Source organism: Erpetoichthys calabaricus, chromosome 14, assembly GCF_900747795.2.
Source record: "Erpetoichthys calabaricus chromosome 14, fErpCal1.3, whole genome shotgun sequence".
NCBI classification, from domain to species: Eukaryota; Metazoa; Chordata; class Cladistia; order Polypteriformes; family Polypteridae; genus Erpetoichthys; species Erpetoichthys calabaricus.
In genome coordinates, this window is record NC_041407.2 from 35,018,770 (window position 1) to 35,031,299 (window position 12,530).

Sequence of the window (12,530 nt, forward strand, 5' to 3'; positions counted from 1 at the left end):
TGACAATGTGAAAAAAAGTTTACTTGAGATTTTCGCAAATTTATTAAAAATAAAAAAATTGAGAAAGCACATGTACATAAGTATTCACAGCCTTTGCCATGAAGCTCAAAATTGAGCTCAGGTGCATCCTGTTTCCCCTGATCATCCTTGAGATTATTCTGCAGCTTAATTGGAGTCCACCTGTGGTAAATTCAGTTGATTGGACATGATTTGGAAAGGCCCACACCTTTCTATATAAGGTCCCACAGTTGACAGTTCATGTCAGAGCACAAACCAAGCATGAAGTCAAAGGAATTGTCTGTAGACCTCCAAGACAGGATTGTCTCGAGGCACATATCTGGGGAAGGTTACAGAAAAATTTCTGCTGCTTTGAATGAGCACAGTGGCCTCCATCATCCATAAGTGGAAGAAGTTCGAAACCACCAGGACTCTTCCTAGAGCTGGCCGGCCATCTAAACTGAGCGATCGGGGGAGAAGGGCTTTAGTCAGGGAGGTGACCAAGAACCCAATGGTCACTCTGTCAGAGCTCCAGAGGTCCTCTGTGGAGAGAGGAGAACCTTCCAGAAGGACAACCATCTCTGCAGCAATCCACCAATCAGGCCTGTATGGTAGAGTGGCCAGACGGAAGCCATTCCTTAGTAAAAGGCACATGGCAGCCCGCCTGGAGTTTGCCAAAAGGCACCTGAAGGACTCTCAGACCATGAGAAAGAAAATTCTCTGGTCTGATGAGACAAAGATTGAACTCTTTGGTGTGAATGCCAGGTGTCACGTTTGGAGGAAACCTGGCACCATCCCTACAGTGAAGCATGGTGGTGGCAGCATCATGCTGTGGGGATGTTTTTCAGCGGCAGGGACTGGGAGACTAGTCAGGATAAAGGGAAAGATGACTACAGCAATGTACAGAGACATCCTGGATGAAAACCTGCTCCAGAGCGCTCTTGACCTCAGACTGGGGCGACGGTTCATCTTTCAGCAAGGCAACGACCCTAAGTACACAGCCAAGATATCAAAGGAGTGGCTTCAGGACAACTCTGTGAATGTCCTTGAGTGGCCCAGCCAGAGCCCAGACTTGAATCCGATTGAATATCTCCAGAGAGATCTTAAAATGGCTGTGTACCGACGCTTCCCATCCAACCTGATGGCGCTTGAGAGGTGCTGCAAAGAGGAATGGGCGAAACTGGCCAAGGATAGGTGTGCCAAGCTTGTGGCATCATATTCAAAAAGACTCGAGGCTGTAATTGCTGCCAAAGGTGCATCGACAAAGTACTGAGCAAAGGCTGTAAATACTTATGTACATGTGATTTCTCAGTTTTTTTTATTTTTAATAAATTTGCAAAAACCTCAAGTAAACTTTTTTCACGTTGTCATTATGGGGTGTTGTGTATAGAATTCTGAGGAAAAAAATTAATCCATTTTGGAATAAGGCTGTAACATAACAAAATGTGGAAAAAGTGATGCACTGTGAATACATATTTAATGTCCCAGTTTATCAAAAGGAAAATGTCCTGTTTTCTGTAATATGAAAATCTAAATATACACAAATTAGTATTCTTGAATCAAATATGTTTTATTTATATATATATATATATATATATATATATATATATATATATATATAATCTCTTTATGTTTTATAGGATTTCTACTAGACTTTATTTCATTTCCTGTACTGAAGGGTTTCATATGTGCAGCTGCTATAACAATTGGATTTGGACAAGTTAAGGTACAAACTTTCTTTAATAAATGTCCATATTTAATTGATTCTTAATCTTTATATCTGGAAACTGGTTTAGAGTGACATCTTGGATTTGTTATAATATAGAATCTGTTGAAGATAGCAATACAAAGAAAATACATGGTTGGTGTAGTTGTGATCTGATATTGTAACTCTGGGTTCCAAGTTAAAGGGGATATGCCTCAAGTAGACATAAACAGTAACAAGTGCAGTCACTACTTGTATTCTGGATATTATAATGATATGGGTCCTTCCAGTTTGAGAAAATACATTAATAAGATTGATTCTCTCTCTCAGATTTCCTAATAAGCTTTTGCAAGCATTCAACTTGCAAGGCCATCAGAATTAGAGTGATGAAGAGCTCTTCACTGCTAGTCATGAAGCCTGTTCATGTAAATGACATGCATGAGGAACAACAGCTCTTAAAAACTACTGAGTTAGAGTTACAGAAAGCTGAATGGTGGACCATCTATTATTATTTGATTCTTTCCAATATGTTGCAAATACTTAATCTAAAAAGTTCTTTTAATTTCCATTCGACTATACCTCCAAAACACCTAAACTGTTCTGAAACCATCAACAGACAGTGATCAAATGTAATATAGAATAACTGTTTCTGTGGAATTATTCTTCTAAAGCAAAAGCAGACACTTTTTTAATCCTCTTTAATAAAGTCCCTTTGTGCGTCCAGGTATCCGTGTGTGTGTGTCTTCTGGTGAAGTGCGCATGCGCGGGGCACGGTGTGATGCGCGATATTACTGTCAGAGAAAGTTAGAGGCGTTTTACGGAAATACAAACCAGTATTACTGCGAGAGGAAATTAAAGGTACACAATACAGTGACGCATATTACAGCCACATACAAGACAGTATTACTTTCAGAGAAAATTAAAGGTATATTATGGACGTTCAAGCCAGCGGATGTACAAGACAGTATTATTGTCACAGAAAATTAAAGGCACACAATACACGGCAGCAGCCCACGAAGAACGGTCAGCTCAGCAAGTAAACATCAACAAAAGAGAGGCTGAAAGAAAGAAAAATACGACCAACAAAAAGAATAAGGTCAAAGTCCCTTGCCATTTAATATAGACTGTTCCTACTAATGTTTATGCACTACTGTTCTAGCGCCCGTTATTGTAACGGGCTAAATGACTAGTAATAATATATATTACTTTTATTGATTTTGTTTTCATAGTTTTGAGGCCTTTCTCTATTTGTTTTCTAAGTGTTTGTTACAGGAATTCACTTTAATACAGCACGTTTTATTTACTAATATGAATGTACGATCAGCATGCTGCATAAACATTATTACAATATTACTGTTTCATTCAGGTTCTGGTTACATGTTCGTGTATGAAAGTACATTATTGAGAATCCTTTCAAGTGTTTCCAGGAATCTGCAGGAATGAACTTCAAAATAAATTGCAGTACTGGCAACTCATCTCTGACTTTTACATGCCATTTAAATATATCTTGTTGTTATCTTCTTTTTACATAGCCTCTTAAATATATTTTGTTTCATTGTTATTTCCCTTTAAGCCTGAATCATATCTTGTTTTACGGATTTTCTATCACCAGAAACAATGCAAGCCATACTTACTTCAGTCATATATTTGAGGTTCTGGGGAGCATAGAACACAAAAGATTGCTTGTCACAGTTAGGAAATACCTCTGTAAGCTGACACAAGCCCTTTTCTACCAAGCACCTAAGGTCCTAAACTGTGTTCAAAATGTGAATTTACTCGGTCTTTGTTTTGTTCATTTTCAATGCCATCAAAACATAATTGACAACTATATTCAAATAGTTCAGTATAATTTGATTTCAGAATATGTATGACATGGTAAAGAAATGAACTTTTGTCAATAACATTTACAGGTATTTTTAAAAGAACCACACATGCTGTTAAAAGAACCTATGCCCATATGCCTCTTCTGCACAAAGACACAAAGCTAATTTGGTTAATTTTTTTCTAACAAAACTAATACCTCTTTTTTGTAACTTGGATAATCACATGCAGTTTCACAGGGCTATTCATTATTTTATCTTAGTTTTCCTGCCTTTTTGCCCTAGTGTCTCCTGCTTTTTGCCCAAGTTTTTCCTTTTTAGATAATACATACTGCCATGTGGGACAAGATTTTTCTGTAATATTTCAAGTGTACATAAATATTATTTATTAATTGGAAAAAACCCAGTATAGAAATATGAGACCAGTTGTCAATACAGATGTGAAAATCATATATTTGGGTCATTACATATTCTAAATTCCCTCAGGCAACTGGCTGTCCAGCACCAGGGCCCTCAGAATTGTAGACAAAGATCTGTCATCATTGTTAACACATCCACTCTTAGAATGCTACAAGGAATAACAAAAAATTATAGTGCTGACCTGTTCCACAGTAGCATAGTAAAGGCCTATTATAAAGATTGGCAGATTTGTTTAAAAGAATGTTTAAAAATCCTTGCCACCAGCTCTAATATAAATTTGTTAATTCCAAAATTATTTGTTTTCTAAGATAATTTTTAAATTACCAAGATCAATAGGGCATCTTTGCTTTTAGAGGGATGATTACTCTTGATTTAGAGAGCTATATTTACCTGATGAGTTTATCTTCAAGAGTAGCATTATCTTAGAAATTTTATGAATATCTGCAAATTGTGATTACATTATACACTCAAAAGTGGAGATGTTAATAGTGTATAATTATATGCCATAAAAAGAATTATAATATCCTCTCAAAGCTTAGCCTGGAGCTCAGTGTAACAAACTAAGCAATGTAGTCATACGATCAGACTAAGTATGATCCTTGCCGAAAGTTTTTAAATTAACTGTAGAACCACTAGAAAAAAAGTTTTTTGATTTCAGAGCACTATAGGATTCATCTCAGCTTGACACATTTAAATGAGATAGCAGTTATATATTTTGCATTAAAAAGTCACCTTAGTTTAGCAGTATTTCATCTTTCCAGAAAGTAAGTCTTCAGACAAAGTGAAAATGTAGTACATTAATGTGAAATATTGTTTTAGTTTGGGAAAATGGTTCAAAGGTTTTAACAGAAAATAAGCAGGCAAGAATCAGACAGGAAAGGTCCAATACTTCAATTGTTTACTTGTTCAAATATAATATCAGTTACATACAATATAATAGCAATATACATGCAGATATAGGAATTGTACTATTGACTTACAGTAATATATATAAAGATATATGATTTATACTATTAACTTACAGTAATACAGATATGTGAATTATACTATACTTACAGTAATATCAAAAGACCCAGAGCCATCATCCTAGACCAGTAGACTGAGGGAGCCCGCGTGTCAGTCTCGTCAGAGGATCAACTCGTGAGCCTGGTCCAATACCGGGCGGTGTGCACGTTCCCCACGGTTGAGCTTCCGAAGAAACTGAGGGCAGAACCTTCCCTTATATACTAATTGAGTGTCCTTACCCAAAATGGCTTACGTGTAAGCAGTGTATACAGAAGTGATCAGTTTCTGCACACCTTCTTCCCACGGGACATCTTATTGTTTTTCTTCTACTTGGCCCTCACTGAGATGGTGCCTAGTATCAGAAGACACACAATAACAAGCGTTGCCCTTCAATGAAGCCCCTCGAAGTGAAAAACAAGTACATGGCCTTGACTGTATTCCCATAACATTCTGAAACTCTTTATGAGAAGCAAGTTTTTGCACATTCTTTCGCTATCATCCCAAACATTCCAATCTTTGTAGCTGGTTTTGCACTGAAGCGACCAATCCCCCCCTCTTACTCCTTTATTTCATCCCTTCTCCTGTTACAGAGAAAACCTTTTTTATTACAATCGGTCCCTCGCTCAGCGCAAAATCAGCAACCTTGTCTGTCGTGCTCTGTTATTAATTCGTTTTAAAACACAAAACACATAGCAATTAAATATAGTCATTAAAGCAATAATAATAATAAGCAGCACCAAAGGGCGGAAGAAAACTGACAACATTGTGGATGCCTTTGGTGACCAACCTGTAAAGATTGACCACCACGCATTTACAGATTCACCTTCAATTTTGGTCCCTAAAATTTGTAATTGAGACGTCGTCATGACTGTCTGTACAGTAAGTGCATCTACATGTTTTTGATGTTTAGCAGCCAATTCTTTTAATTGCAGGGAGCTATTTAATAAACGTTCAGCTACAGCCAGTGAAATTGAGGTCGGAGCATGCCAGACTTGCCATTGAACCTTGGTAAGATGGTTTTTAGTGGTGTAATTATTCAGATAGTAAGTATTATTTGCTATTTGCCAAACATATACATTATCAAGACATCCAGAAAACGGAACCTGTGGCAGCCTACGATTAGCGATGGTGGTGGAAACACAGAGTCGGTGAGGTCCCACTTCATACAGAGTGGTGTTCTGATTAACTAGTCTCCAATTACAGGTGGTTGCTTTACCTGAAATACATGGGTTTTCCTGTCCTGACATCAATCCACAGAACATACCAATATTAGTGTGTTCGTAATTTCGTAAATCATATGTTTTGTTTGTTTTAGGTTCTAGCCACTCACCATCCAATTGCAGCTGCCAAAAGTGTCCGTGTGCAACAACAGGTAAAACGTGATATCTACACAAGGTTATCATAGTGGTAACATTATATTGAAACCAATACCCATTACATATTGTATCATTACACCTAGTGTTTTCAGGTTTAACCGTTAACCATAAGCTACTGCTAATGTTCCATATATCTTGCCATGTTTGCATATTATTAGTCCTTAAAGCCATTTGCATGTTATTTTTCTGTATCTGTGCTTGTAATATGTTAAAAGTGCATACAGTCCAGTTCATGAAAGTTGAGACATTTAGCCATCGAGTGTCATTGCTAGCCGTGATTATCCAATCTGAAGCGCGTTGTTCCCAGTTTACTGTTTGCTGATGAGAGACCATGGACTGAGGTAACCACCTAGCCATTTGGTCTGCCACTTTGTGAGTATGTCGTCCCACATTCTCAAGCTTGTTTGCAGTTATTTCATTATCTACGGTGTTTAAAGTTCCTAGGGTGGTGCCAACCCCTCCTAAGAAAGTGTCCTACCATGCCCGTTTAGCACGCTTACACTGTGGCAACAGTGGAAACGTCACTTGCCATGTAACCTTAGTCCTTTTTGCTGTCATAGAAACAAGTTTACATGTGTCAATTATTGGTTCTACATGTGACTGTCTCGTTATGGGGGTTCTAGCCCACACGGCTATAGCAAGCATTGGTATAGTCCTGTTAATAATTTCAGTTGCATTGATCCAGCCAATGGGCCCAGTCTTATTAGAGGTGTATTCGCCTGATGTTGCATTAACCTCGCACTGTACCTTGGAACCGTTCCAGGGCCCCATACACCAAGTTACTTTCGACGTCCAAGTAATATTTAAGTTTTCAGAGCACTCAATCATATACCTCTGTGGTTTTACCCCCGGCACCTTCAAGTTCGAGGAGTAGATGGTGCACCCATCACCAGTCGTAATGGTGAGGACATTGCAAGACTGATTCTCCGGACACGTGGTGTTCTCCTGACGTCTGGGCTTAGTGGAATTGTTCCACCGCCATCGGACCTGAGTCGTCTCTGTTGCCTTGCCTCCTAATGTGGTGGCTCCTACTTCATTCAGAACACCCCCAATTCTGTAAAACAAGAACACAGCATGTTGCACCCACTCCTCTCCTCCTCCTGAAACAGAATTTATGATTACGATACTACCTATTTACATTGTGTTAATTCTAAAAAAAAAAAAAAAAAAAAAAAAAAATTTTAACTTACACTTTAGCTTTACCCTTAACAATTTCGTGCTGCATGTTCTAATTCTTCAACGGGATATAAAGTCCTTCCTTTATTTTTCCCTTTTCCTTTACCCTTGGCTTTCTTTCCTCCTTTCTAGTGTTTACTCTTGCGCCGGTTTTTCTCCTTATCTTAACATTACTCTGTGCATCAGTATAAAGTCTGCGACGCATCACGGATTTAGCCTGTAGAGGCAGAGGGTCAATTACCGACCCTGCATCGGGTCCGTCATCATCCTCATAATCATCATCCCAAATGTTACCGTCCCATTTTTCAGGATCCCACTCATGGACGTTAACTGCGGCTACAAACGCTTTGATCTTTGCAACATCCGGTCTGCGCTTCTTTTTCGCATTCACCTTGGCTATGCAAAAGGCTGCCTTTTCCGACATCCCCTCGGCTCTCTGTACCCGCGGCAATAATACAGCTACCTGGGATTCGGCCATTGAGGCCCGCCCTAACGCATCCGCCAAGTCCATTTGCATTTTCTTAATCTCCCTTTCTTTTTCGTCTATCAGACTATCCAGATTTTTAACCGCAGTTAGCAAAACCCACCCTCGCGTCTGCAAGCCCATTATGGGTTCCTTTGCAGACACCTGACATTTCTTAAGCGCGGCTAGCACATTCACTGGTGTTGGGGGATCCAAGCTCTGCCAATATTGTGCTAATCCCCCCCCCACATCTCAATTCTCTGGCGCAGTCTTCCCATACTGTTTCTTCCCAGCCGGGGAGAGGTAAAGGAGCTGCGCCAGGGCTTTTATCCTTTTTCTTAAACATCTCTGATTTCCTTTGCCTCACTTAATAGTCCAATATTTTACCAGATTCCCCAAAATCCTGCAACCGACTACGCCAAAATGTTTTAGTTTGGGAAAATGGTTCAAAGGTTTTAACAGAAAATAAGCAGGCAAGAATCAGAGAGGAAAGGTCCAATACTTCAATTGTTTACTTGTTCAAATATAATATCAGTTACATACAATATAATAGCAATATACATGCAGATATAGGAATTGTACTATTGACTTACAGTAATATATATAAAGATATATGATTTATACTATTAACTTACAGTAATACAGATATGTGAATTATACTATACTTACAGTAATATCAAAAGACCCAGAGCCATCATCCTAGACCAGTAGACTGAGGGAGCCCGCGTGTCAGTCTCGTCAGAGGATCAACTCGTGAGCCTGGTCCAATACCGGGCGGTGTGCACGTTCCCCACGGTTGAGCTTCCGAAGAAACTGAGGGCGGAACCTTCCCTTATATACTAATTGAGTGTCCTTACCCAAAATGGCTTACGTGTAAGCAGTGTATACAGAAGTGATCAGTTTCTGCACACCTTCTTCCCACGGGACATCTTATTGTTTTTCTTCTACTTGGCCCTCACTGAGATGGTGCCTAGTATCAGAAGACACACAATAACAAGCGTTGCCCTTCAATGAAGCCCCTCGAAGTGAAAAACAAGTACATGGCCTTGACTGTATTCCCATAACATTCTGAAACTCTTTATGAGAAGCAAGTTTTTGCACATTCTTTCGCTATCATCCCAAACATTCCAATCTTTGTAGCTGGTTTTGCACTGAAGCGACCAATCCCCCCCTCTTACTCCTTTATTTCATCCCTTCTCCTGTTACAGAGAAAACCTTTTTTATTACAAATATATAACAATTCGTATAGCTTTATATTTATGAATTGACTCCCATTTAAAAAAACTTACATTTTTTTCCATATTTTAAGGACTTATGATTTTAATTCCTCCAGATGAGTATCATTAAAATTGAAAGTAAATTTCTGAATTGCAACTCTTCATGCAAATTGCAGAGAGAAAAAAATAGGGGTACCAGCATAGAGCTCTGAGGGACTCCATATCAGACTACAGACTGGAATGAATGGATAGTGCATCAGACTTTTGCATGTACTGAAAACAGTTGGTAATTGAATGCAAATCAAGTAAAAGTCAAATTAATTTTCATTACTGTGTAGTGGGGTTGAGCATAACACTCATTTAAAGCCATCTAATCACAGATACTCTCCAAAGGCAGTTTATAGTTTAAACAAATATTAATTTCTGTAAAATGTGTACATTACCGTTGAAGATGTTGTGTGGCAATGAGCACAAATGCAATATGTTTCAAATGTGAACCCAATTTTGAAGACATTCAATCTATGTATCGAAATACTATGTTTAGTGTTATCAAATGCTAAAGCATGACAACTGTAGCATTTTCTGCATTACAGGATACTGTAATATCATTTAGAGTTCTGTATTCCAAAGAATGACAGTTTGGTTAATGGAAAACTCATAATGCACTGAGGAATTTTTCAACCATGTAGTAGGAACTTGGTGTAGTAGATTTAGTTTTTGAACTATCATCTATATATATAATTCACTAAGCCAGAAGGCAAGTAGCCAACCATGGAAAGCACGCCGGAAGGGGCGTGGATTCACTAAACCGCCGACAATTAAGACGCCAATGGCGCACGCAGGAAGGAGCCACGCCCACCAACTCTTAGACCATTGGATACGACGAAAAAATCACAGTCACGCCCACCAACTCGGATGCGACGCCTCGAAAAACATGCCGTCATTTCTGTTTGTCTGTGCCACAGTCCACTTGCAGCTCTGAGCCACGTTGACTTTTCATTAGTCAACCTCAGTGGAATCTTGGTTCACACAGAGGCAGCGCCAGAGAGATAGAGACACACACACACAGAGGCAGAGACAGAGGCATACACAGGCAGCGCAAGAGAGAAACGCGCACACACACAGAGGCAACGAGAGAGAGAGACACACACACACACACACGAGAGAGAGAGCCATGCACACACACAGAGGCAGCGTGAGAGAGAGCCGCGCACACACACAGAGGCAGCGCCACAGAGAGACAGAGGCACACACATGCAGCGCAAGAGAGAGCCGCGCAATCCTTTAAAACTGAAGTTAAAACACAATGAAGGAAACAGTCTCTAAAAACCAATAAGCTCTGTGCCTCTTTTTCATTAGCGTCTCACCTGCTTCAGGCCCTGCAACAGTCGAGACGCTGTCTCTGCAGCTGACCTTCTCTGTGCCTGACTCCACTACTGTCAGTCGCCTGATTAAAAATGGCCTTTTGAAGGTGAGCTATGGACCCGCTATACCACAGGAACACATTGCCTTTAAGCCTGCTCTCGCTCACTCTTAACGTACCGGCTTTCTCTCTCTCTCTCCTTACTCGCTCGCTCACACACTGCACAGGGGAGAAATGCCCGAAGCACGAGTCTACCCTGAAACTATTTCAGCCACACTTCCACGCCCCTCGCTACACTGTGAGTGCGATGATTATTTATTTAAAAATGGGCTTTTGAAGGGGAGCTGTGGACCCGCTATACCACAGGATCACCTGTGACATTGCCTTCACATTGTTTTCCTTTTATTTATAATCCTGTTGAGCAGATCAGACACCCAGGCAAACAACACTGAATAATCAATAGCTGCAACTACTTTGCCCGCCCCCACTCCTCAGCTAAGGCGGTTTCGTCTCTGTTCAGCAGTGTTTGCCCAACTCGGTCCTGGTGAACCCCTGTGGCTGCATGGTTTTGTTCCAACCAGATTCCTAATCATTAATGCCGGTGAAACTCATCCGGGACAAGTCGGTTTTTCAAACGCAGCCGTGTAGCAGATTAGTCTAGCAGGATGTAATAATCCGAGATGAATGCGCGCCCTCGCACTGAGTGAAAAGCCAATATATATTGAGTCTACAAAACATGATCAGCAAGTCTTTGATAGGCTGCAACAAAATGATAAAAGAACGGGCGCATTTTTTTCACACAAGCTGAGTGGGTGGGTGTTAGTTAGTTAATTAGCAACTCCAAGGATTTCAAGATATAATATACACAAGAGGTAACACTGCAAAAGTGGCCCAAACCAGAAAAGACAGCTGGCAAAAGTGGCTGTCAAATTAAACGCGTGTGCATTGTACTTACTGAAAGCAGCGTTACGGATTTTCCAAATGTTCATTTTTTTCCCTCTGCTTAAAAAACATTGAAAAAGCGGCGCGGATTGGTTTGCAGTGTGTAAAACAGTTTGTTTGTCGCGGATAATTTGCTATCCACACAGGGAGGAACCGGGAAGCGAACCCACAATCTTCCACTGTCTCCTTACTGCAAAGCAGCCGTACTACTACAGCGCCACAAGGCAGTTAAAGAATGCACCGGGCCACATGTTCATTTTTTCCCCGGTGCTTAAAAGACATTAAAAAACTGTTTCTCAACTGTGACTCCGGAACAACTCAGTACGCGAAAAGCGGCCAGAATCACAAACAACAATGAAAACTCTACGTCAGTGGTCCCCAACCTTTTTGACAGCAAGGACCACTTTATTAGATGCAAATTTTTCCACGGACCGATCGGGGGGGTTGGTTGGGGGGGGGGGCAGTTTTATACACAATTTACATAACATTTCTATTATTATTAAAGTTATTAAGCAGTTCGCATACGTTTGCAATCTGAGATTTTTCTTCTTTTTTTGCATATAACAAAGACATATGCTTTACATTTGCCAATCCAACAGATTGCACATCACAAACATTAACACTGCAATCTTTTTTTCGTGTCTGCCGTTTCTCTAGGAGGGTGACAATGAGTTAAATTGCAATGGATGTTTTTCAAATGTTGACAAGCAATAAGCAAAAGGAATCACTGAAAACCACAGACAGCAAAAACAAAAAAAAAAAAAACAGTATGAGGAAAGTTCGAAGAAAGAGATTTTTTTTACAATGTTTCTGTTTGGGGATCGTTGTGCAAACGTGCACAACTGAGCTGCGACCACAGATCTAACTGCTCTGTGGATGATTCGTTCAAGCATTTCAAGGTCACTTCGTTATAATGAAAGCATCTGTTGAATGTACTTCGTAGTAACGTGATTTCTATAGACTCATGTCATATGGGGAAACTGTCGGGACCATAAAAATACTTTGTTGTAATAGTCTCTCACCTCAGTTTCTCTCCTTTCTCTGCA

The 12,530-nt window shown here is 39.9% G+C and overlaps 1 protein-coding gene across 2 annotated transcripts in view; it reads left to right on the forward strand.

Moving 5' to 3' along the window:
* The window catches only part of slc26a11 (solute carrier family 26 member 11), a 131,662-nt gene that overhangs the window by 16,652 nt on the left and 102,480 nt on the right, over positions 1–12,530 (forward strand). For both annotated transcript variants that reach the window (XM_028819300.2, XM_028819302.2), the window contains exon 4: positions 1,638–1,723. In XM_028819300.2, the coding sequence (XP_028675133.1) occupies positions 1,638–1,723 (86 nt within the window). The remainder of the gene's footprint in view (positions 1–1,637; positions 1,724–12,530) is intronic.